This window comes from Pristis pectinata, chromosome 10, assembly GCF_009764475.1.
Source record: "Pristis pectinata isolate sPriPec2 chromosome 10, sPriPec2.1.pri, whole genome shotgun sequence".
Lineage (NCBI taxonomy): Eukaryota > Metazoa > Chordata > Chondrichthyes > Rhinopristiformes > Pristidae > Pristis > Pristis pectinata.
Genome location: NC_067414.1, coordinates 97,209,087 through 97,235,644, shown reverse-complemented (window position 1 = coordinate 97,235,644; position 26,558 = coordinate 97,209,087). Strand labels below are relative to the sequence as shown.

At 44.7% G+C, this 26,558-nt stretch overlaps 2 protein-coding genes across 6 annotated transcripts in view; one reads left to right on the top strand and one right to left on the bottom strand.

The window, feature by feature from the left end:
• mia3 (MIA SH3 domain ER export factor 3) overlaps positions 1 to 5,853 on the top strand; it is an 86,321-nt gene extending 80,468 nt beyond the window's left edge. For 2 of the 5 annotated variants that reach the window (XM_052024109.1, XM_052024107.1), the window contains exons 25-30: positions 5 to 121; positions 2,830 to 2,943; positions 3,685 to 3,764; positions 4,176 to 4,244; positions 4,616 to 4,775; positions 4,871 to 5,853. In XM_052024109.1, coding sequence (XP_051880069.1) covers positions 5 to 121; positions 2,830 to 2,943; positions 3,685 to 3,764; positions 4,176 to 4,244; positions 4,616 to 4,775; positions 4,871 to 5,085 — 755 coding nt within the window. In that variant the 3' untranslated portion in view covers positions 5,086 to 5,853. The remainder of the gene's footprint in view (positions 1 to 4; positions 122 to 2,829; positions 2,944 to 3,684; positions 3,765 to 4,175; positions 4,245 to 4,615; positions 4,776 to 4,870) is intronic. The other 3 variants (XM_052024108.1, XM_052024111.1, XM_052024110.1) reach the window with 3 other exon arrangements.
• Positions 5,854 to 6,006: 153 nt separating this feature from the next.
• The window catches only part of aida (axin interactor, dorsalization associated), a 42,869-nt gene continuing 22,317 nt past the window's right edge, over positions 6,007 to 26,558 (bottom strand). The window contains 6 exon segments of the mRNA XM_052024134.1: positions 6,007 to 6,787; positions 9,498 to 9,615; positions 12,894 to 13,016; positions 13,108 to 13,230; positions 23,950 to 24,053; positions 25,317 to 25,380. Of these exon segments, the coding sequence (XP_051880094.1) occupies positions 6,691 to 6,787; positions 9,498 to 9,615; positions 12,894 to 13,016; positions 13,108 to 13,230; positions 23,950 to 24,053; positions 25,317 to 25,380 (629 nt within the window). The 3' untranslated portion in view covers positions 6,007 to 6,690.

Genomic DNA, 26,558 nt, shown 5'->3' with positions numbered 1-26,558 from the left:
ACAGGCCATCGAGTTCCTCCCGGTGCTCTGCCTCCTCGCGAGTGGATTGGTCCTGGCCCGGACCGGTTGGGACCATCGTCTGACCATGGTTCACCACCTCCACAGTGGGACCGGCGGCCAGGTATTGTCACTGTTGCACCTCCCTACTGACAGCACCATTGAATCTGTCTCCACACCTACCTCCAGCATTGGATTCCTGGCCCTAACCACTCACTCTTCTTCAAAAGGGGAGAACAGCAGGGAACTACAGATCTGTTAGTTTAACAACTGTTATTGGTGAGATGCTAGAGTCAGTAATCAAGCAGGAAATAGCTGATCGCTTAGGAAAGCTGAATATCATCAAACCCAATCAACATGGTTTTAAGAAAGATAAATCATGTTTATTCTAATTTAAACATTTGCTCTAATTCTTTGAGGATGTGACGGAGAGTTGATAGAGGGGAACCATGGATGTTGTGTATTTAGATTTCCAAAAGGCATTTGACAAAGTGCCTCATAGGAGGCTGCTGCATAAATTAGAAGCCGATGGTATTGGAGGATGTTTTAGAATGGATGGCTGTTTCAGAAAACAGTTGGGGAGAAAATGGGTGATTTTCAGTCTGCAAGGAGGTAACTTGAGGACGGCAGGGGTCAGTTCTTGGCCCAAAATTGTTCACTATTTACACTAATGACTTGGAGCAAGGAACAGTGATACAAAACTAGGTGGAAGGAGCATCTTGTGATAAGGATACTGTGATTCTGCAACAGGATGTAGATTGAGCGAGTGGGTGAAAGGCAAATTGCGTTTAATGTGGGGAAGCGTGAGGTTGTGCAGTTCGGCAAGAGAAATCAAAAGTCAGATTATCATCTAAATCTCCATAGAAAGCATCCTATCCGGATGCATCACGGCTTGGTATGGCAACTGCTCTGCCCGGGACCGCAAGAAACTCCAGAGAGTTGTGGACACAGCCCAGCACATCACAGAAACCAGCCTCCCCTCCATGGACTCTGTCTATACCTCTTACTGCCCTGGTGAAGCAGCCAGCATAATCAAAGACCCCACCCACCCTGGACATTCTCTCTTCTCCCCTCTCCCATTAGGCAGAAGATACAGGAGCCTGAGGGCACATACCACCAGGCTCAAGGACAGCTTCTATCCCACAGTGATAAGACTATTGAACGGTTCACTTATACGATAAGATGGACTCTTGACCTCACAATCTACCTTGTTATGACCTTGCACCTTATTGTCTACCTGCACTGCACTTCCCTGTAGCTGTGACACTTTATTCTGCATTCTGTTATTGTTTTACCCTGTGCTACCTCGATGCACTGTTGTACTGAATTGATCTGTACGAATGGTATGCAAGACAAGTTTTTCACTGTACCTCGGTACATGCGACAATAATATTCCAATTCCAAATGGAGAGAGTGAAAGTGTAGTACATATGGGATGTGGGTCTGAATCGCAAAAAGCTGGCAGGCAAGTCCAACACGTAGTTAGGAAGGCTGTTGCTGAGGCTTCACCTTGAATACTGCGTAGAGTTTTGGTCCCTACCCTAAAAATTGGAGGCAGTACAAAGGAGGTTCACCAGCCTAATTACTGGGATGAGAGGGTTGTCCTACCAAGTAAGACTTAAATAGTTTGGGCCTGTTTTAAGCCCTGCTTAATTGCTTGGGGTTCAGAAGAATGAGAGGTGACATTATTCAAACATATAAGATCCTAAGGGGACTGGACAAGGTAGATGTTGGGATGTTTGGATATTTTCACCAGTGGGAGAGCCTCAAACAAGGGGCTCCTCTCCTTTCTCCCCTAACTTTCCTGAACATTTTTATTCAGGAATTTATCGGACTCAATCCTGCCTTTTTAAAGCAATTATTTGCCACACCGTAATAATCAAACACGGCCAATTACACTAGCTGCTCTCTAGCCTTTAATATGCTTTATTTATTTACTGTATGTGCATGCACTGTAGATCTAAGTTGTCCTGGTACTTCCCCTTGGTCTGATCCTATGTAAAACTGCACTGTTGTTGCAGAGAAATCTCTCTCTCCCAATCCTCTGGGGACCTTTTGTTCCCCTGTTTTGTTTCTCTCCTTTTCATTACCCTGTCCCCTGCCATAGCTCTGGTGAACCTCCAGCGGGGACTTTATCCCAGCTTCATGGAGATGTGATGTAACCCGTCCACCTCCCCCAGAACTGGTCTCAGTACCCCAGGAATCTGAATCCCTTCCCCCTACACCATCTCTCCAGCCGTGCAATCTTCTGAACTTTCCCAGTTTCTATATCCACAGGCACGTGGCACTGGCAGAAATCGGGTTCTGCTTCTCCCAGCTCCAGCCCAACACTTTGTCCCCTTTTCTACCCACGTCCCGGCTACTGGCGTGTTTCTACAACACTTGGCTCGCACTTTCTCCCCCACCCCACTATCCTGACTCTGCGGCAACGGGTGGTCATTTCCAGGAACACACGATCCAAGGAACTTGGTCTCTCTGATTCTCTGCAGTGACTCCAGCTGGGACTCGAGCTCAAATCCTGAACTGGAGCTCACTTCCTCTACATTTGGTCCTCTGGGACACTTGAAATATCCTGTCCTTGCATTCTGCACGCAATGGGTTGTAACTCCTCATCCGTGATCTAAGGAACCTTGCATTTCTTCTCCATTCCCCATTAGATGTGCTTATTATTCGTTTATAACATGATTGACCAATGCCTGTCGTGTCTTTTTTATGATCTTCAGATTAAACTGTAAGATGGTGGTGATCCACTAATAGTTATTTTCTTGGTGTTAATTCTCCTGTTCATGAAGTGACAGATTAACCCTCTCAATTTTAATGCTGCTTTTTCAGGTCCAATGGATGGTTATCCTGGACCCCGGAGACCACCTTCAGAATCGGGTATAATGTCTGGACGAATTTCTGGTCCAGGTGAAATTCGTGGGCTTCCACTAGCTAACAGAGTGGGTAAGTTTAAATAAAATAAATGTAAAATGACAACCAAAGCAAGTGGTGGCTTGGGATGGATTCTGCTGAAACATCTTTCAATTGCTTGTGGTTTTGAAAAAAAGCAATGTTTGATTATCTCTGGATAATCTCAGTCTTATGAATCCAGATCCATAGAAAAGTGTGGCAGGGCAGTAGTTCAGTGTCATGAAAAAAGAACTGCAGATGCTGGAAATTGTAATTAAAGACAAACTGTTAGAAACTCAGCAGATCGGGCAGCATCTGTGGAGAGAGAAACAAGCATGAACAAAGATGAGCCCTCGAACCTTCGATGCTTAGCCGATCTACTCCTTGCTGCAACCTTGTGCGTCACTCCACCCAATGCATCCTTTGCTGTGGTGCTGTGCCCCACGCACTGGGCCACTTTGCATGCCTTGTACTTCAAATCATAACTTGCCGTGTAAAACAAATTCCCCTGATTTCATGCACTGGACACTTCAATAGTTATTCTGATTTCTGCCGACTGATCTGTCAGTGGAAATGGTTTTCCTGCATCCTATGAAACTCTCACCACCGTTGTCCCACTAACCTTCCCTTAACTTCCTCCACTCAAATGCCAATAATCCCTCGACTTTATGCATTACTGAGTTCTCTCACCCTGCTCCTGTTTTTGTCAGTCTCTGTTGCACTGTCTGAGACTGGCACAGTTTTGTTTTTAAAGAGTTGTCAGCTGAGAATTTTCATGATGAATTTTATCTTCAGCAGAAATGGGCTCAGGGGGACCCGGTCAACTGCCCAGCGGGCCGAGGACATCTTCCCCGAATATGATGGAGTGTGCAATGGTAGGTTTTGCACCTGACTACTTGGGCATTAGTTGTTAAAACAGGATGATTTCCCTTCTGATGTGGGTCCCCTTTTTGCTAAGTTTTGATTTTGTCACTTTTTAATGACGTTACTTTGACAGAAAGCAGTGCAACAGTTCAACCTGAAATGTTTTTAAGATATTTCCACGTCCCCTGCTGGTTAAGGGTGTAAGTGACATGACAAGGGGAATCAGGAATTTCTGGATTTGAACCTCTTGCTATCAGTGGGATCATCCCCTCAGGAGGGGCAGAATCAGTCCCAGGCTCCCTGTCGTGTTGCCCTCCCGCCAGAGGTGGTCAGTGCGATGAGTGGAACAGCAATAGCACTTAGCTGACTTGCAACTGTTTTACACTTTTACTCTCCATTTCATCTGTTGGTTTTCTCTGTAGCAAGATGCTGTTGCCAAGGCTGAAGAGCCAGCATCTTTACCTAATCCACCCTCTGAACAATCAAAGGCAGTGAGTAATGGGCACAGGAGATTGAATTTAAATACTTGGAATTCATGACCCACTAGTAATTTGCATATTTAATAAAACTAACTGCTTGGATACTTGGTTTGATAAGCTCAGATCGTACATTTGTGGAAATGACTGCCCTTTGTGCTTTGGTCAGTTGTCAGATGAACTAACCTTGCATTTTTATGAATGTCACTGTAAGGCTTGTTTGTCCTGGGTTACGTTTGCTGGTTTGTCGATGCCTGTACTTCGAAAGCTCTGACTGCTCTATGGATGTTGCTGGAAAGGATTGGGTGGTTAAAACAGAGGCTTGCTTTAAAGAGATGGGCAACTTCTGGACACAGAAGCTTTTAAAGCTCTCTTCTCCCTACCAGGTGACTGCTGATGTCTCTCAGGCTGCACCGTCTTTCCCAGGGACACCTATAATGAATTCGCCTCTGGGTGGGATGCCTCCCCCTGGACCCCGCCACGGACCTCCCGCACCCAGAGGCACCTATGGACCGGTACCGGTGCCACTCCCGCAGAACCATCTAGGTAGGTTGAACGTCCCTGCTGCCGTTTACTCTCACGGTGTTTCAAATGACAACTGCTCTTAGTCTGACCTGTGCGTGTCTATTTTTTATTCACAGTGCGTGTTCCAGCCCTCCGAGATTACCCTCCAGGCCCGTTCCCACCTCCTGGGCACAGACCATTCCTTCCTGGACCCTTACCACCACCTCACGCTCTGAGAGACTTCCCACCTGGTGCAAGGGAGTTCCCACGTGGGCCCAGGAGTCTGCCTCCCGGGCCAACACCTCCTCCTGGAGCCCGTGACTTTCCCCCTGGCCCAGATAACCGCCAGTGATTTTAAAGACTTGATGCTAGGCTTTCGATTTGACTGATGACCCACCTCAGGCAGTTGTACTTGATGTATGTAAACCAGACTTGCTGGGGAACCCTTAAAGTATTCCAGGGCCCTCGTTTGTTTCTCAGTTACTTGTAATTGGGAATAATTTCACTAGCAGGTCTGATTATCAGACGTGTTTAAACTATGCTGGCTGCTGGAGGATCCCATTATTATAGCAGTGGTGTTACCCATGTGAATGATGATCAGACACATTCAGTCACCAACTTATTCTTCAGCCAGAAAACTCTTGGACAGCTGGAGTTCTGTACCTTCCAACTTTGGAAATGGATAGGAACGTTGATGGGAGATTTGCAAATTAAGTATAACATGCTGTTTACAGCGTCAAACTTGGAATCTGTCAGAAGGTAGCCACTTTGCCAATCAAAGGAGTAAATAGTGCAATATTAGGGTACCTGTGTCTTGTGTAGTAAATCTCTTGCTAATCTGTGAGCAGTGTTTTGAGGCCTTTTATTTTTTATGGTTGCAGAAAAAGAAACTTTTCCTGTGGAAATAACTAATGAGAGCGGCCTGATTATGTCGTCATGGCAATACATTTGTAATTCGTACACAAACCATTTCAATGAACTATCCATTTGTGTAACAGCCAGCCTGTTTTTAGTTTGATTTCTCTTTGGGGGGAAAAAAAAGGACAGGAACACCCTGTACAAGTAAGGCCAGATGTAACTTATTTTACTATTGAGAATTTATTAATAAAGATTAAAATTACTGGGTTGTCACTGCATGTTGCTCAGTGGTGATCTTGGGCCTCATTATTTTCTTTCCATGTAAGTCACTGTTGGTAGGAATATACAGATTGACTGGCATGAATCAAAGCAGTCTTGCTTCCAACTTCCCTTTCTCTTCCCCTACCCACTCACCCTCATTATTATACCATAAAATTTATTATAAACTCCACAAGTGTTAATGAACAGGATACTAAACAGTTATGTACAAAGGCAAAAAAACAGTGCTACATGCTGTTGTAGTGCAATGATTAGACAAAGAATACAATTTTTAGAGCTTTGGCCAAACACATCTCACTCTGGCACTTCAAATACATTTCTAGCTAAGCTTCCAGACAGACAGAAGGGTCCTTGTTAAAAAGTACCACTATATACTGTTCACCACTCACACCTCCACATTAAAACACAGAAGCCAAGATCCTTTATTTGTCCACTTAATCTTGTCCTTTAGTGTAACAGTTAACTGCAAAGCTGCTGCCTCGATGATCACAGCATGGAAAGTGGGTTTTAAACATGACTGCTCCATTAGTAACTTGTATTTTCTCATTCAGCCTGCTTTGTGAAGTTGTTCTCCAACAGTTTGGGATTAATCAGTTGCTAAAATAATAAACTGGGTGTTAACCAGCATGAAAATTTCCTGAATTGCACCAGCAGCAGTTTGGACATAGGATGTTGTCTTCAGGGAACACTGAACACTGATACTGTTATTGCAAGTAGTTGATCATAGAGATGTGCTGTCCAGCACGACTGGGATTCTGCTGTACACATACACACACAGTTACCACAACACTTGTTCGTTTGCCCCAGTAGCTGCAGTAAATCACTCCTTATGCAACGTTTGATGGAGGTGGAGATACAGCGGTTTCTTGGTCAGCAAATGCAGCTTTTTTCTCTTAAAGTCAGTTGGCTTTTTGTATCTGAGCAGAGAGAGAGAAAGTATTTAAGTCTTCAGCTACTATAATTGGCTGAGCGTTCACTTAAGGACAAGTTGTGGAGTTATAACAAGGCATTTGATTCTCCATTTATTAACCCGAGAAGCTACACTGATCTGATATACTTTGGAGTTCCGCAAACAGTTGTGGGATGTGATGCTTCAATATCAAGGCCTGAAGGTAAGCTCGAGGTGACAAAGGTCATTTGTGAACAGATACTAAATCTCTCCTTAACCTCTGATCTAAATAGTCCACAGCTGTTCTAACAAATTAAATTGAGGGTTTTGACAACTGTTACACTGGTGGCAAGAGTACATTAAGATAATTGTTCACTCCTGGGATGTTTTAGCAATTAAGATATAGAATGCAGCAATGTCATGACAAAACTGGTCCAGTAGGATTACTGATATACTTAGTTAACCTCTGTAGAAATCTGCATGAAGTGGGAGATGCCCAAGCCCTCAATCCAACTGCATCATTGTTCAAGAAGATCACAGATGTTTTGGTGTCTGTAGCTGACTTTGGTGCCTAAAATTTATATCTCAGACTTAATACTAAGCATCTAGAGATAAAGAATGCCAATGTGAACGAAAAGGAAGCAGTTTCTCATTTCCGTACTAACAAGAATCACAGCTGTACCGCAGGGATCGGTGCTGGGACCTGAGCTGTGTGTGATATGTATTAATGACTTGGGCTTGAATAGGGGACGTTTGCAGATGATACAAAAGTTGGCGTGGACAGTGAGGAAGGTTGCCCGAGGCTCCAGCAGGATATGGATCAGATGGAAAGTTGGGCAGAACATTGGCAGATGGAATTTAATCCCAGGAAGTGTGTGGTGATGTATTATGGAAAAATCAAATAGGGGTGGGACATATACAGTAAATGGTAGGGCTATGCTTTCCTTCCTGGGTTGAGGATGGAATGTATAAGTTAAGACATTGTGTTGCAACTTTACAAAGTACTGGTTAGGCCACACTTGGAGTATTGTGTGCAGTCCTATGCAAAGGACATTCACTAGGACGTTGCTGAGAGTGTAAAGGCTGGGCTTGTTTTCCCCGGAGCAAAGGAGGCTGAGGGATGACCTGAGGTGTATATGTTTATTAGAGGCAAAGATGGTATAGATAGTCAGAACCTTTCCCTTGCTTGAAACAGAAGAAACAAGGGCATAGACTTAAGGTGAGAGGAAGGGGATTTAAGGGGATCTGAGGGATGTTTTCAGTTTTATACAGAGTGCCTCAAGTTCCAGATATCAGCCAGAGGAGGGATGGAATCAGATACAATCACTATGTTTAAGACGCCCTTAGGGACTCGACCGGGCAAGGCTTAGGAGGATATGGTCACAGTGTAGCAAATGGGATTAGTATAGATGGGCAAACAGGTCAGCACGGATGTGGTGGGCCAAAGGGCCTGTTTCTCTGCTGTACAACTCCATGACAATACAAGAAAACAGGATCAGATTTAGGCCACCTGTCTCTCAATACAATCAGCCCTCATTCCTGTAAACTCAAAGAATACAGGTGCAGATCTAATTTCTTCAGTTGCTCCTGATCGGACAACCCTCTCATCGCAGAACTCTCATCATTGGGTCCCATTTGGACTGCCTCCAATGCCAGTACATCTTTTCTTAAAGGGGGACTAGAACTGTGCACAGCACTCCAGGAGTGGCCTTGCCAACATCTTGTACAATTGAAACAATACTTTGCTTTTTCTAAGCAAATTTCCCCAACAATAAAGGATGCTATTTGCCACCTGCTGCTTCTGCCTGCTTGTTTCTTGTGTTTCATGCACAATAACAGCTCGATGTTTCCTCTGAACCAGGGGTCAGAGTTTCAAAATGGGGTGGGTGGGGGCAACCACTCAGGGCAATAGATAAGAAAAAATTTCTTCCCCTGGAGAGCAGCGAATCTTTGGAATTCTTAACCCAAGAGGCTGGGAAGGCTCTTCACAGCTAAAATCAACTATTTTAGATTTTAAGTGAAGCAAGGGTCAGGTTAGTACAGCAAAGTGGTAAATGGTCAACCGTGGTCTGACTAAAGGGGAGGGTAGCCACAAGGGGCCGAATGGTCTCCTGCTGCTTTTACTGTTCTTATTTCAGCCAAAGAGTGGACAAAAATAATGATTTCTTCAGAGAGGTTAAGGAGATGGAAGCTGTTCTCACTGATGGTTCAAGAAATTGGTGGCACAGACTTAAAACTTTGCAAAAGGTCCCAGCATGATGCGAAGATAGACATTTCTGTGCCCCGAATTAACTGGGACTTCCAAAGAAAACAGGATAGCCGCTTGGGAGAGGAAGAGTGAGGCAATGGAAGTGCTCAATTAAGAGCCAGAATGGACAGGAGGCTGCCATTCAGCCTATCAACATGAATCTGTACAGGAGCTCAAAGTATGGTAGGGTTAGAAGTGGTTATGGAGGTGGCAGAGGCTTTGTTGTGGAGGGATTTATGAACAAGGATAGGAATGATAAAATGAAGATGTTGTTGGACCCAGAAGCTTAGCAGGTGAGCTAACTTAGGGCTGATCAGTGGAAGTTGGATATAAGCAGTAGAGCTTGGAATGGAATACAAATCTTGAGGCTGGTGGTAGTGCATTGGAATAGCTAACACTAGGGGTAATAAAGGCACAGATTCTTCTGTCAAAACCTGGGAAGGTCCAATGTAGGCAAAGTGAAATCTTTATCAGATGGTCCAATACTCACAGTTCTATAACTATCTCTCCAGCTTTGATTTCATCCATTTCCATAAAAGCAAAACACTTTGTGCTTGTAAACTTCTTCTTGGGTTTGTAATGTTTGAATTCAAAGAAAATAGCAGCTCCTGCAAAAGGAAAAAAGTGTATTTGCTGACTGAAATGTTAGAAGCTATTAAATAGGAGGCAGTGATGCCTCTCACTGATAATAAATATCACAGCAACACTGAAGTATTATAGCCAAGCTCAACATCACCCATCCTGAAGGGTTTAGAAAAACCCCTCCCACCCTGGACATTCTCTCTTCTCCCCCTCCCATCAGGCAGAAGATACAAAAGCCTGAAAGCACGTACCACCAGGCTCAAGGACAGCTTCTATCCCACTGTTATAAGACTATTGAACAGTTCCCTTGTATGGAAAATGGTCTCCTGACCTCTCAATCTACCTCGTTGTGGCCTTGCACCTTACTGACTGCCTGCACTGCACTCTCTCTGTAACTGGAACACTTTATTCTGCATTCTGTTATTGCTTTTCCCTTGTACACTACCTCAATGTACTGATGTGGCAAATTGATCTGTATGGATGGCACGCAAAACAAAGTTTTACACAGTACCTCGGTACGTGACAATAATAAGCCAATTTAGTACGTCCAGGAATATAGGGGGAGGACCAAGCTATTTCATACATCAAGCTGATTCCACAGGATCATGGCCGATCCAACTCCATGTGTAAACCTCTTACCCCAATCCCCAACACCTCCAATAACCAATTTCAGGTTTAAAATTAACAACCAACCTGGCAACAAGAGGCACTTGGTGAAAGGTTGCTAACTCCCGACAGCTTTCCTGCCTGGTGTTTCCTAGCCTCACTCCTGGGTGGCCTGCCTGTGTTTTTGATCCCTGACTTTGGATTCTTTAAGCAGTGAAAGGAGTTTCAGCCCCTCTCCATTCAGTTTGCATTCATTCCAGACTGCAGCGGAGTAAATCTGCATGCCCGTTCCAAGTGCGCACTTTTCGGAGGAGTGATGCCCAGAACTATCAGAGTGCAGTCTAACCAGGGCTCTGCAAACTGCAACACAGATGTCACCCTCCTGTCTTCTGGATGCAAAGGCCACATTCCATTAACCACAGACTATCTCACACATTTAATGCTCATTGGACCTCCATTACTTCCATCCTTTCACTATTTAGAAAATTCTCGTTTCAGATTACTTCATTTTTCCAATAGTGAAATCCATTTCATACATTTGGTAAATCAAAACTTGGATTGGACTGCATTATCTATCAGAAGAGATTGGACAAACTTGGATCATTTCCTCTGGGGTATCAGAGGCTGAGGGGGGACTTCAGAGTAGTTTATAAAATTGAGAGGCATAGATAGAATCAACAGTCTTTTTCCCAGGGTGGAAATGTCAAATACTAGAGGGCATTGGTTTAAGGTGAGAAGGGAAAGTTTAAAGGAGATTTACAAGTCAAATTTTTTTTTAAAACAGAGTGGTAGGTGCCTGGAACGCACTGTCAGGGGAGGTAGTGGGAGCAGATACAATAGTGACGTTTAGGAGGCATTTAAACAGGCACGTGAACAGGCAGGGAATAGAGGGTTAAGGACCATGTGCAGGCAGATGGGATTAGTTGAAATTGGCATCACGCTCGGCACAGAGATCGTGGGCCGAAGGGCCTGTTCCTATGCTGTATGGTTCTATGTTCTAAAACATCTGTAATGTTCATCTACACTTCTCTTAATGTCACCGTGTGTGTGAATGTGGATATGAGGCTCTCTAATATCTCCAAGTCACTACAAAATATGAGGGAAGAGTTTTAGCTGCATAAATGCCGCTCGGATTCCCTGGTGCCGTGCTGCTGTTCCTGCCCATTTATCTCCTGCTATTCAGTCAGTTTTATGACCAGGTCTTCACTTCCATGGGCTTCAAATTTAACAGATTCTAACTATCAAAAACCTTCTCAACAGCCATAAGAATGACATTCAGAAACATTCCTGTCTACTACTTCAGTAACATAGAACATTACAGAACAGTACAGGCCCTTCAGCCCACAATGTTGTGCCGAACTTTTATCCTGCTCTAAGATCTAGCTAACCCTTCCCTCCCACATAGCCCTCCATTTCTCTATCATTGATGTGGCTATCTAAGAGTCTCTTAAATGTCCATAATGTATCTGCCTCCACCACCTCTGCTGGCTGTGCATTCCACGCACCCACCACTCTCTGAATCCCCCTTATATCTTCCTCCAATCACCTTAAATTATGCCCCCATGAGAGCCATTGTCGCCCTGGGAAAAGGTCTCTGACTGTCCACTCAATCTATGCCTCTCATCATCTCGTACACCTCTATCAAGTCACATCTCATCCTCCTCCTCTCCAAAGAGAAAAGCCCAAGCTTGCTCAACCTATCCTCAAAAGACATGCTCTTAATCCAGGCAGCATCCTGGTAAATCTCCTCTGCACCCACCCAAAAGCTTCCACATCCTTCCTATAATGAGGCGACCAGAACTGAACACAATACTCCAAGTGTGCTCTAACCAGAGTTTTATAGAGCTGCAACATTACCTCGCAGCTCTTGAACTCAATACCCCAACTAATGAAGGTCACACACCATTTGCCTTCCTAACAACCCTATCAACCTGCACGGCAACCTTGAGGGATCTATGGACGTGGACCCCAAGATCCCTCTGTTCCTCCACACTGCTAAGAGTCCTGCCATTAACTTTGTCTTCTGCCTTCAAATTCGATCTTCCGAAGTGCATCACTTCACACTTTTGTGGGTTGAACTCCATCTGCCACTCCTCAGCCCAACCTCTGCAAAATTCAGTAGATTTCCTAGATGTCATTCATTATTCAAGAAGGGAAAAAGGGATTGTCCTGGAAACTATAGACTGGTGAGTCTCATGTCAGTGGTAGGGAAGCTATTGAAGAGGATTCTCAGGGAGAGGATTTATGACCATTCTGTATAAGATCACCCCTCATTCTCTTACGCTCCAATGAAAAGTCCCAATCTGCTCAACTTCCCTCCATGACTCAATCCCTCAAGTCCCGGCAACATCCTTGTAAATCTCCTCTGCACTCTTTCCAGCTTAATGATATCTTTCCTGTAGCAAGATGACCAAAACTGGACACAATATTCCAAATGCAGCCTCATCAACATCTCGTACAACTCGATATGCTGAAGGGCTAGTTTTCCTGCTGCATGACTACAATCTGTGTGTGAAGTACTCTCACACAAGCCAATGCTTCACTCTAGGTTAAATCATACATTTACACGTTGATGAGTCTATCCTGATCACAAAGTTGGCAGTCAAGTGAACACCTTTCACCAGGAACCTGGACACTCTCTGCTATGGCACTGCTAAACAAAAAGCCATCTCCAAGGAAGGAAAGGAAGGTGACTCACCCTTTGGCAACTTCTCAATGTGTTTCTGGATTTCCACATCAACAGCAAAGTGTACGTATGTGTCTTCCTTTCTTGTAGCCACAGGGGTATCTTGTACAGGGGTCAGATCCACTCCATTAATATCTGTGTGATTATAGGTATTTCCTGCATTAGTATTTTGTGAGGGACAGAATTATGTGGAGAACAGATCCTTTCCAAAGTGACCCTGCTTTACCTTTTACACTGACTGTCAGGTAGGGGTCGATGCACTGCCCTGCATCCTTGAGTCCAATTTTTTCTATTTTTATAGTAAGCAGAGCCATGCCTGGTTCGGAGGGCAGTCGTGGTAGGAGAGTACCTGAGGACAGACATTATCAATAGTGTCACTGCTCATGCCTCAGTGTAACCAGAGGAACACCACCCACTGAGCACTCAAAGCAGTAATTAAACATCGTTAAACATTGGGGCCCCTTCTGATCTCTTGGAGGGCTTTAAGACACTGTTCATACATCAGGGGGATTTCTCAATGTCCCAACATTTAATGTTACAAGGAGGGGCTGACCTTGCCATTTCTTAGTGCCAGTGTGTGTTCAATGTGGAAGCTGCCTTCATCTACTTTGCTTTTCCCAAAGACCCCCTTGGCTGTGAAATGTGCGACAGAAATGCAAGTTCTTGAGAATCCCCTAGGAGGAGCCATTCTCCCAGCCTGAAGGAGTTCGGGCAGGGGTCATGGTCTCTTCTCTTTTCATGCACAAGTAGATACTGAGTGTCAACAGGCTATTCAACATGGAGGACACCACAAAAGACTCCTTGCTTCTCTGTTAGGCCAGAAAATAGATTGATGCATGGAGGCAAAAGGCAAGGCTGAGGTACTGAGTCATCAGTGAAGAGGATGCTACTGGGGCCTCAGAAAAGGGAGATGTGGCTGAGACTTGACACAGTGTGTGTCCTGGAAAGGCTGTACTTAAGGTGGGTAAGTCACCTGGTCCAGATGGAATGCATCCTAGGTTGCTGAGGGAAGAGAGGGAGGGAATTGCTGAGGCTACGACCATTACCCCTCCAAATATCAATGGATTCAGAGGTGCTGCCCGAGGACTGGAAAATATTACACCCTTGTTCATAAAAGGATGTGGTGATAAAGTGGAAACTACAGACCAGTCGGTTTAATTTCATTGGAAAAGGAAACTCTAGAAACACTATCGGAGACAGAATTAGCAGTTACTTGGGCAACATACAAACGAGAGTTTGGAGCAATGAGCAGGTCGCTCGGGGCCCCATCAGTCAATAGGATCATTAATAAGAGGGCAACAGATGAAATGTAAAGCAGAAAAATGTGAAGTTTTACATTTTGGTGGGAAGAACGAAATCAGTCCCTTTAAACAAGGCACAGTTCTGAGGGGAATACAAGAGAGAGTTGGGGTACGTGCAGACTTCCTTGAACATGGTGGGGCGAATTGAGAGAGTGGTTTAAAAAAAAAGAGAGGATCCTGGGTTTTGTACAGAGGAGGAACAGTGTAAAACAGCAAGAAAGTCGTGATAAACCTCAATCAAATACTGGTTCAGCCTCAACTCCAGCAGTGTGTCCAGTCTGGGCACCAAACATTAGGAAAATGCGGGGACTTTGGAGAGGGAGCTGAAGGGAATGATGCCAGGAATGGAAACTGGAATAGAGCTTGGAGATCTGGCAGAGAAAGGGAAGGACAGAGAAAACCAAAATAACTTCTCCAACGTGTAGAGGTCTAGAACGAGGAGGCAACAAATGGAGATGATTAGAAGAACTAAAAGTGACAGGAGTCAGAGTTATACAGCAGGGAAACAGGCCCTTCGGCCCAATTCACCCCTGCCAACCAAGATGCCTTCCTGACCTAGTCCCAGTTGCCTGCATTTGGCCCATATCTCCCTAAATCTACAAACCTGTCCCAGCACCTTTTAAATGTTATATCTGTACCCGCAAGTTTTTTTTTGAAAAAATCATAGTGAGTGGTTTGTGTCTGGGGTGCACAGACAGAACACATACGCTCAACCGCAGGGAGCTGGGTAAGTGTCTGAAAGGAAGGAACTGGTGCACCACTGTGCAATGGGACCAGCTGAATTGCTCTTGCATGGACTCAGTGGGCTGAATGGCCTCGTTCTGAGCCGTACCCTTCTATGTTTCAGCCTGCTTCTGAACTCTTGTAATCTAATATTTATCAACTTTGATCTCGCTGGTCATTTAGGCTCAGTGCACACTATGGCAATATGAACCGTACTGACATTTAATGTTTGGTTTTAAAAGTCACCCTGTAGTTTATCCGTATTTTAAACATTTTTCTTTATTTTTGGTCTCTGACTAATTGCTTTAAAATTTCCTATTTCCTTACAACATAGACAGAGGCCATTCACCCCATCAAGTCTCTGCCAGCTGACAGAACAATCCCATTCCCCACTAGTTTTCCCATGTAACCTCTTCTCCCCACATTCCCAACAGCCACACATCACTGGGGCTCTGAACCGAACCTGGGTCCCTGGTGCTGAGAGGCAGAGGCTCTACCAGTTGTGCCACTGAGCCGCCCTTCAGTCAGGAAGGATCCTGCTCTGTGGGAGTACGCGGGAGTACACGGTCTTGTCGACCTCACTAATGTGGTAATACTTATGCAATCCTATTTTTTTTCAAATGTTATGATCCGCGTTGCAGTGAAGTAGAACTGTCTATCAGATTTTAGTTTAAATCCCCAAGGTCGGTTTTGAGACAGCACTCTCTCCTTTTGTGATAGGGTTCTGTTGAGTGGCTGTTCATTTCACTTCACAGCCAAGCCTGATCCACACCACCCAATACAATTACATCTGCACTTTCAAGTCACAGTCACAAAAAGTACAAAACTGCAGATGCTGGAAATCAGTAATAAAGAACAGAAAACGCTGGAGGTACTTGGCAGGTCGGTCAGTATTTCGTTCAGAGAGAGAAACAAGAGTTAACGCTCCAGGTTTTCCAACAAAACCAGCAGATCCTGGGAATCTAACATGTGTTACAGGAGGAGATCAGGCATGAAGCAAATGGTGGTGGTGCAGGTTGAGAGAGAGAGAGGTGGAGGCTTGTTAGCTGCAGCTGATTGGCTGGAGGAGGTGAAAACAGGTGAGAGAGAAGAGGAAAAGTAAGATTGCACCATGCGGGAACTGCTAAGATACAAACCGAGGCAACAAAATACTGCAGGTGTTGGAAATCTGGGGGGAAAAAAGTCAATGTGTCAGGTCAAAGACCCTTCCTCAGAACTTTGTGCCTGTACCTGGCTGTTGATAAACTACAAGCAACATCATGCTGAAGCGATATGAAGTGTTGCACTTACCCAGGGAGCTTCCAATGAGACATCTGGACCAACCCTTTCGATCTTCAATCAGACTAGTTGGGTTGGCCTACACTTTGCATGTAGGGACAAGAGCCAGTGTGTCAAGATTAACAGGAAGTGCAATCTATCTCACTGCAACAACACTGTCAACCCAAGAGCCCAGCAGGGAACCCAGTCACGGACCAACTCATGCACACTCTGCCTCTGTCTCAGGTGACCACAGAGTGTGAATTCGATGGGACCACAGACTCAAATGGCAACAACTTCTTTTAGAAAGTAATTCCTCAGCCTCAGTGACACAGCATTGTTACAGATCCCACTTCCAACTGCTGCTGGAATTTCAATCACATTAATTCAGTCATGGTTACTGACCTTCACGCCTGCTCTACCAAGGTCTGGTCTGTAGACAGATTTCGCCCTACCAATCTCAGTCAGATGAGATTTACCACCTCTAGAGTTTGTCACCTCTGAACAATTCTGGTACTCATTAATTAAAACCATTTTTGTATTCTGTGTGTTGTCAGATCAAGAGATGGCACTGGACAAAGACAAGCTGACTGAAGAGAATAAACATGGATTTGTGAAAAGGAGGTCATATTTAAAAGGTAACCTCCTTGGATTGTTTATTGAGGTCATCGTCATTCTGGAGAGGGGACAATATAGACATTGCCCATGGAGATATCCAGAGGACAGGGGTCGGCAGTAATTGAGAGGTTGGAGAGAGAGAGCAGGCAAATGCACTTGATTAACACACAAAATGCTGGAGGAACTCAGTGGTTCAGGCATCATCTGTGGAGGGAAATGGACAGTCGACATTTCGGGTTGAGACTTGATCAGCTGGATATGACGAGCAATATTTATTAGACATGTACTGTAATGCACGTTAGTCCCAGATGAAGGTCTATGGCATGTGGGCAAGTCCGCAGATACACCAAAGACGGAAGGCACAGCAAGATGTAAGGATGCATGGGGCTCCAATGGGCCATAAGCAGACTGCACAAGTGGGACAAATGCATTTGGATCTCTGGCTAAACAATTCACTAAAAACAGGTGCACAGATACAAAAATTATTGCAAGAGGCTTTATCTTGGTCTTTATTGTGGGGCAGAGAGAGGCGGTTACCGCTAGTTGTACAGAATTTTACTCAAGTTCACTTGGAATACTCAATTCTGGGCATTGCATTTCGGGGGTGGGGGGGGCGGTGGTTACGGCGGGGAGATACATTGGCCTTGGGTGCGGATACGGCCAAGGTTCTCCAGAATTAATTGTGTGTATGTTAACGTGGCCCCCAATAATATCAAAAACAAAAGGGCAAAGGGAGGAACTTTTTACCACCATCACAGAGGGAAAGGTACTGGGTGAAGTCCCCTGGACACTGTCACCCTCATCCCAGCTCTTAAAAGAAGTGGCTGGAGAGACAGTCTTCCCTGATGGCAGTCTTCCCTGGATTCTGGAAAGGGTCCCAGTGGATTAGAAAACAGCAAATGTATTGCCCCTGATCAAGAAAGGAGGGAGACAGAGAGCAGGAAACTATTGGCCAGTTAGCCTGACATCCGTCACTGGGAAAGTGCTGCAGTGCTTTATCGAGATAATGGTGGGACAGTTAGAAAATCATAAAATAATGAAGCGGTCAACACAGTTTCAATAAAGTGTTCTTTGAGAATGTAACAGCCAGGGACAGCTATAGGTATAGTGTATTAGGATTTCCAAAATGCAATTGCTGATAGGCCACATAAAAAAGGGGCAAGATATTAGAATGGAGGGAGGAGTGGCTGACCAACAGGAAAGGTTGGGATATGTGGATGAGGGTGGTGTATTGTAACTGGTCCTATGTCACAGGAATCAGTGCTGCAGCCTCAACTATCAACATTCTATAATGACTTAATTGAGGGGATCGAGTGTTTTGCAGTCAAATTTGCTGATGATGCAAACACAGGAGGAAAAGCAAGTTGTGAGGGGGATGCAAAGGAACACAGGTTAACTGAATGGGCACAAATCTGGCAGATGGAGTGTACATGGGGAGACACGAGGTTCATTGGTCTTCCCACCAAAGCAGATAAAGAGAAAGCTGTTACATTGGAGAGACACTATGGATCATTGCACATGGGATCCAAGGTAAGCTGGTAACTGGATCCAAAGTTAGCTTGGTGATAGCAGGTAGAGGGTAGTTCCATATGAAGCATCCTATCCAGATGCATTACAGCTTGGTACAGCAACTGCTCTGCTTGAGACCACAAGAAACTGCAGAGAGTTGTGGACACAGTTCCCACTGCTTTGGGAAAGCAGCCATCAAAATTAAAGACCCCACCCACCCTGGACATTCTCTCTTCTCCACCCTTCCATCAGGCAGAAGATACAAAAGCTTGAAAACACGCACCACCAAGCTCAAGGACAGCTTCTATCCTGCTGTTACAAGACTCTCGAACAGACTTCTTGTACAATAAAGATGAATTCTTGACCTCACAATCTACCTCATTACAGCCTTGCACCTTATTGTCTGCCTGCACTGTTTCTCTGTAACTGTAACACTTTATTCTGCATTCTGTTATTGATTTTCCCTTGTACTACTGTGATGCATTGATGTTTTGATCTGTATGGATGGCACGCAAAATAAAGTTTTTCCCTGCACCTCAGTACACGTGACAATAATAAACCAATTACCAACCCATTAGTAGTGTGGAAGCATGTTCTTATATGAGTTGGATGTGAATGTAGAAGGAAAAATCAGGAAGCTTGCCAATGATGTGAAAGTTGACGGTGTTGTGGATAACAAGGAAGGTCATCTAAGGTTACAAAAGAATACAAATCAGATGGAAAGCTGGGGGAGTGTTGGCAGATGGAATTTAATCCTGACAATTAGTCAAATAGGGGTAGAACATATACAGTAAATACTAGGGCACTAGGGAATGTTGGTGAACAGAGAGACCTTTGGGTTCAAGTCCATAGTTCCCTGAAAGTGGCAACACAGGTGGGCAGGGTGGTGTTGGATTCGACTGTTTAATATACACCTTTTTTTAAGGTAATTTTTACATGTATAGTGTTTGATATACCTCTAGTGGCTGTACAAGGTTTAACTGCTTCTTACTTGGTGTTCTTTCACCAGGTGAATGAGTGTCTTTTCATTGGTTGATTTTTGCCATAGTATTCAACAGGTATTTTCTGATTGGACTATTCTTATCTAAGGAATGTCTCTAATCTCAGGTATAAAAGAAGCTGTTTTATGTTAAAAAGCTCTCACTTATCTCTCACTCATCTCTCTCTCTCTCCTGTGCTTCCTGTTCTTCTCATTATGTTGCCATGTGCCTGTAATCGTTTCCTTTGTTCTCTCAACTCTTAATAATAAAACCATCATGAAGCAACGAGAATTTATGCCTCGTTCCCAACTCCAAAAAGAACCTGGGATCCAAAGACCAGAATCCCAACACCAGAATCTCAGTGGTGAAGAAGGCATAAGGCATGCTTGCCTTCATAATTCGATGCGTGGAATATAAAAGTTGGGATGTTATGTTGCAACTTTACAAAACACTGGTTGGATCACACTTGAAGTATTGTGTGTAGCCTCCACCTTCAAAGCCAGTATATCTTTCCTCACATTGTGGGCGTGCTATGTTGGCGCCAGAAGCGTGGCAACACTTGCGGGCTGCCCCCGGAATACTCTACGCAAAAAGATGCATTTCACTGTGTGTTTCGATGTACATGTGACTAATAAAGATATCTTGTCTTGTCTAGTTCAGGTCACCACACTAGAGAAAGGATGTGGTTGCACTGGAGAGAGTGCAGAGGAGATTAATCTGGATGTTGCCTAGATTGAAGGCTGTAGTTATGGGGAGAGATTGGATCGGTAGGTTTGTTTTCCCTGGAGTGAAGGAGACTGAGGGGTGACCTGATAGCAATGTACAAGAGGCATAGAGAGGGTAGATAGAATCTTTTCCCCATGGTTAGGGTATCAAAGACAAGAGGGCATGGGTTTAAGGTGAGAGGAAAGTGTTTTAAAGGGGATTAGGGGCACCCCACCCCCCACCGCCCGCCCCCCCCCCCCCCCCACAGAGAGTGGCTGATATCTGGAACTCACTGCCACAGCAGAGTGGTGCAATCAGACACAATCACTACATTTAAGAGACATTTAGAAAAGAATTAAGTAGGCAAGGCATAGGAGGATACGGACCTAGTGTGGGCAAATGGTATTAGTGTAGATGGGAGAAAAGGTCGTTATGGACATGGGGGGACCAAAGCGTCTGTTTCTGTGTTGTACAGCTCTACGACTCGGCCGAGACCCGGGAACCTTATCAGCGCGAACCACCATCAATTGAGACCTGATGAAGGACACACGTGAGTTCTGGTTCAGAATGTGGCTGGAGAACAGTTTTGGATACAAGGGTGAGCTGGTGGGGAAGGTTCGTTGCAAGAAGTCATCCTGTTTCCTGATGTGCTCTCTGATGTTCTAGTCACCAACATACAAGTACCGTACAGCGGCAAAACTGTAATACCACGATAGGCTCACATTTACTACGGACACATGCTCCAAACCTACACACTTCATCCACTACCACATCAACTCCAACTGATGGAGCAAATTCACTTAAACAAAGACAGTGCATGTTGAAATGGAATGAACACTCTTCAGCATCATTGTTGTCTGTGTGCTTTATACCCTGAGCTAAAGTCCTCTGTTCTCTATCCAGATCTAGTTGTACAGTGAGTGAAGACACAAAGGCTACACCAGGCTGCTTCTCCTAGACTGTTGAAGAGGTGGGGTAACTGGTGTTTCATTCTGCTTGGAAACACAGGAAAGTTCAAACAGCAACACGAACTACCAATTGTCTAGGGGAGAGAGAGCGCGAGAGAGAGAGAGCGCGAGAGAGAGAGAGAGAGCGCGAGAGAGAGAGAGAGAGCGCGAGAGAGAGTTTGCCTGGCGAAGGCATGGGGCAAGATTTCTACTGAGAAAATTTGCAGGACATTTGGAGACATAACGAGGGGGGAAAGAGATGGAAAACTTAAAGGCAGCAACATTTTTAAGGAGGACAAACTTTCAACAATAACTTGCATTTCTATAGCACCTTAAACAGTAAAACACCCCCAAGGAGATTCACAGCTATCAACCAATATGTGTAACAGGAGCTATTAGAACTAATGGCTGGGCCAAACAAGCAGGTGCAGATGGAGGAGTGGAGAGAATTGCACAGAGACAATTAGACCTCGGCAGCCTACAGTAACATCAAGGATATGCAAGACACCAGAACGGGAGAAGAATGGTTACTGAAGGCTCAGAAGGTTGAAGGAGGTTTGCAAGGATTGGGAATTGGAACATTTTGAAGATAAAAACAATGTTTTTAAAATTTTAAATTAGCTGGACTAAGGAGAGCCAGTGGCAGGGAATGATTGGGAGACCAGTGGGGTCAAGTACTCTACAGAGAACAACATGTAGATGAGGGCTTCAGCAATGGATGAACAAAGCCAGGAGCAGGGTTGGGGAACGGTCTGAAGGTGCAACCCGCGCTCTTGTCAATGGATTTCCAATCATTATCTTAATCTACTTTTCTGTAAAGATGAAAAGATTAATGACTGAAGTTAAGCAGGATTGGTTTGACCCCACAGAACGAACCCAACATGGTAATAATTAAAAGCAACCCATTACCTTCCACAGCTCCTGGGGTTAGAACGCAGGACATGCAGGTCAGAAGCAGGTGAGCCGACAGAACCAGACCATACAGATGAAAGACAGGATCACAAGTTAATGCATCAGATTAATACAACTGCAACCCCAATACACCGCGAGTTATACAGTGATGGCAAAGAACTGGCAGTGAGCAAGCAGTTGAACAGAGAGGGAAAAGTTGCCAAAAAAGATGAAGGTTTGCAAGTCACGGTCGAGTTCTGAATTAACAGTCTTGGGTTTTCGCAACTCAGCTGATCCCCATCCTCATGGGGAGGGACTGAAGAAACCAGAACAGCTATCAGCCTGGGGTGAAGCAGAATTAACAGTGACCTGCTGACCATCTCAACCATGGGGAATGAGTCACACACTCCTTACACAGGCAATACTGGGTGGTGAAGCGTCTTACAGTCCTTCTCTCAGAGTCTGGGGGGGGGGGGGGGACAATGTGTCACACACTATCCTTTTCCCCGAGTCTCAGGGTACAATGTGTCACACACTATCCTCCCCCCTCCCCCCCAGCCGAGTCTGGCCGTACAGTGTGTCACACACTATTCCACACCCACACCCCCCCCCTCGCCCCCCCCCCACCCCCCCAGGACAGTTCATTGATACTTGGATTCCAGGCAAAGGATCTGCTAGTGCACAGTGGAAGGCTGTTCAGTGCCACCTGTTTAATACAAGTTGAACACTGTCACACATGTCAATAGGACAAAAGTGCTCTTGTCCTGGCACTTAACTGGAACAGATTCTGTGAAAAATAAGATAATGCACAGATGACGACCCTGTTCTGACTTGGAGGTGCCTTGGGGAGCTGGATTAGTACAGGACACAAATCTACAGCACCAAGTGAACAGTGTCACCAAAGGAAAACAAAAAAGTTTCACAAATACAGACGTCTTCAGGAGAAGCATTCAGCAATACAGGGAGTTCATGAGGGTTTGTTGAACAGATTGGGATCATTCTGATGGTAGTGCAGAACACAGACAAGAAACAGCCAGGGTAATGAACAGATCAGAATGAAATAGAATTGTGGAAAATGGATGGTGTAATTCATCATTTCTTAAACATCTGTCCCCATTTAAGGACTATTAAATGTTTCTGTTTTAAGGCAGAGATGAATATAGAAGATAATGACTAAACTAAAAGGAATTCCATGGAAGTATTTTCCAATTGGAATTACACAATCCATGAATGTGAAGCTGCCCTGACTGTTGCACTCACTGAAAGCAAGGCAGAATTTCCTCAGATTAACAATAGCGTTCTCGCGGTGACAGGAGTGTGTTGGTACTCAGTAAGTGAATGAAAAGCAGTTTAACCAGACAGTCCCAATTAGACTTGTCTGGGGAAACGGTTGTGTCTGTCAAACTAATGTCTGGGCTTTCCCTCTGGAAGAGCAGGCATTTACAATCCATTGCAATTTTACAAACCACGTACGCAAGGGTGTCTCAGAGGCTCCGTCACCCTGCTACAGAGTGTGGTGTAGTGTAGATGAGTGGCAGGGGAGTCTGGGGGTACTTAATGGGAATGTGAAAGAGAAAATAGGTTACAGAGAAATAAGAGGGAAGGGGCATTGGGACTGAACCGAGAGCTGGTGTGGACTTGGGCCAAATGTCGCCAAGGAAATATAAGAAAGTCTGCAGTCCACCACCACTAGCACTGCTATCACCAAATGAACAATGGCTGAGAACTGCTGAGACTGGCTTACTACTTTACTCACCAAAACTCAATAGGAAAATCTCTTGTTTAACTGTGGGTATGGAAAGGAGAAAGAACAGTGGCTTCAGACTGAAGGTTCACACATCACAGAATGTGGGGAGAGTTCACCAGACCTAAAACACTGAGTTTAGTTTCAAGTTTCCCTGTTGTCCAGGGATTTTCCCTGCCGTAGCAATGAGAAATCCTACTTGACTGTGGAACAAATGAGAACCAAACTGAACTCCTTCAGCATTGTGATTGCTTCTCTCCAATTCCCGTCAAAGGTTTAGCAGGATAGAAGGCCAATGATCACCAGTTTTATTTAATTCAGCACTCGTCATTCCGCCTTCAATCACAAGCCCAGACACGTCAGGTACAGGAATTATCGCCCCCATTAGCCAACCTGGAACTCTGGTAGTGAAGAAGTCGGGGGTTCCTGCTCCAGCTCCACCCTCCTCCTCTTCCTCAAACTCCAAGTTCTCCTCTTCTCCAGGTGCCAAGATTTTCCTGTCGCACAAATCAAAACCAATCCTTGTGAAGATTCCCAGCCTCCTGGCAACTTATCCACAACACAAAATGAACCCAAAGGCTAAAAGGGAATCAAGCCCAAAAGGTGGAAAGTGTGACCGAGCAGACAGCGAGCCGCGTTTCATTATGGGTGTCACCTAGTCGAGGCTGAAAGTTAAGCTTCTGTCAATTCAATGCAGCACAACCTGTCCCTTTAACAGCTGCTCCAACAGCTGTTCGACGCACTCCTGTCCCTTGGAGAGATCTGTGAAGATGAATGGAATCCTTGCTCATGGATTGGTTACTATGAAGTTCTTTTTTTAATTAAGAGACTAGTTAAACATTTATTGAGCAACGACCTGCTGGAGGAATTCAGTGGGTCAGACAACATCTGTGGGAGGAATTATCGACGTTTCAGGTCGAAACCCTGCATGAGGACTGAGCAGAGAGGTGAGATGGCCAGTATAAAGAGAAGGGGGGGGGGGGGGGGGGAAGCGGGGGTGAGAAAGGAGTCCGAGGATGACAGGCAGGTTGTGCCAGGTAGGGTAGGGGAGGAGGGTTTCGACCCAAAACATTGACAATTCTTTCCCATTCCCCCCCCTCCCCATACAGATGCTGCTAGACCCGCTGAGTTCCTTCAGCAGATTGTTTGCTGCTCCAGATTCCAGCATCTGCAGTCTCTTGTGTCTCCATTGTAAACATTTATTGAATAAGGGGACAGCCTGGGCAACTGAAGAACTAAGTGGCCACACCAACCAACAGTCAGCATCAGTAGCTGCAGCCATTGACTGTCTGTCTTGTGAGCCATCTGGGACCTCTAACCAGTCCCCAGGAAGGGAAACAAAGCAAGCCCGGGACATTAGCAAGAATGCCACTCTCTTCCCTGTTCACAGTTTACACAATTTCATCACACCATGGGAGCAAGAATTCAATATCAACATTGTCACCAAAGTCATTAGAGAAACCCAAGTTCCTTCCACCATACATTAAAGATTCACTCAGCCATCAAACAAAATGAAGTATTATTTCAGTTATTCACTTAAACGGTATGGAAATCAGCTGATGCAGCAGAAAATGAATTAAAGACTGGATGGAAAGCAAGCTGGAGTTCTGTGGCATGAAGAAGCATGGACAAATCCTGATAGTCTGTTGGAAAATGGCATGCCCAAAAGAAAGAAGACAGAAGCAACTCATAATTAAGATGGATCAATTTTATTAAAACCAAGAATTTTAATGGACAAGATGCCAAATTAAATCATTTACCTTATAGGGACAGGTTGAACATCAAAAGGAAAATCTTTGTTATAAGAAAGAATGTTCTTTAAAACTGTAAAGAAAAAAAGGAGAAAACAAACCAATGTCTACTATTAAAAGCAGCAGTGCAGGTAAACATGGGACTTTAATCTCCAGACTCTGTAGTTGTGTTTAAACAGAGAGGGATTTAATCTTCAAACTCTGCAATCATATTGGAATTCATGTGGTTAAATTACTGGACTAGAATCCAAAAGAGTTGACTATTGATTTGGTGGCCCCAATTCAAATCCCACTACAGCAGCTGTTCACACAATTAAATAAATCCAAAAATTTCCAAAAACCTGGTATCAGTGACAGTGATCATGAAACTCAAAGTCTGCCTTAAAACGCATCTGGTTCCCACTGTTCTTCAGGAGAAGAAGCCAGGAGCCCCTCCTAGATTTGGCCTTTTTCCATTCCAGACCTATAACCGTCCAATCAACTCTTAAAATGCCGTCAGGGGAAATTAGGGATAGGCAATAAATACTGGCCCGTCCTGTGATGCTCCCAACCCCCTGGATGAATAAATTAACATAATCTTTGGCTGTTGCAATGACATTCTAACCCATGCTGATTTCACCTGTGATGGTGTTTAAACTGATGCAGGAATTTAATTGTAATCACATTTAAGAACCTCTGACACAGCTTTATCATCTCCAAACCTCTAGTTCTCCTGAAGGAGAGGATGCAGAAAATACGAGTGGCACAACCTGTATAAAGTAATCTGCTACTCGATTTTTATAAAATTAACATGGCCCCATGCTTTAGCATATGAAGCAATAGTTTCATCCCTCCGTAGGTCACTGATTGGGACTGGTTCACTGGTACTTCATTTATTGTAATACATTTGTGAGGATGTTGCCAGGGCTCGAGGGGCTGAGGGAGAGGTTGGGCAGGTGAGGACTTTATTCCTTGGAGCGTAGGAGACTGAAGGGTGACCCCATAGAGGTGTTTAAAAGCATGAGGGGCATAGATAGGGTTAATAGACCCAGTTAAAGGGAATCAAAAACTAGAGGCTGTAGGCTTGTGAGAGGGGAAGATTTAAAAGAGACCAGAGGGGCAATTTCTTCGCACAGATGCTGGCGCGTATATGGAACGAGCTGCCAGAGGAAGCAATAGAGGCAGGTACAATAACTTTTAAAAGACATTTAGACAGGTAAATGGATAGGAAAAGTGAAGAGGGATGTGGGCCAAATGCAGGCAAATGAAACT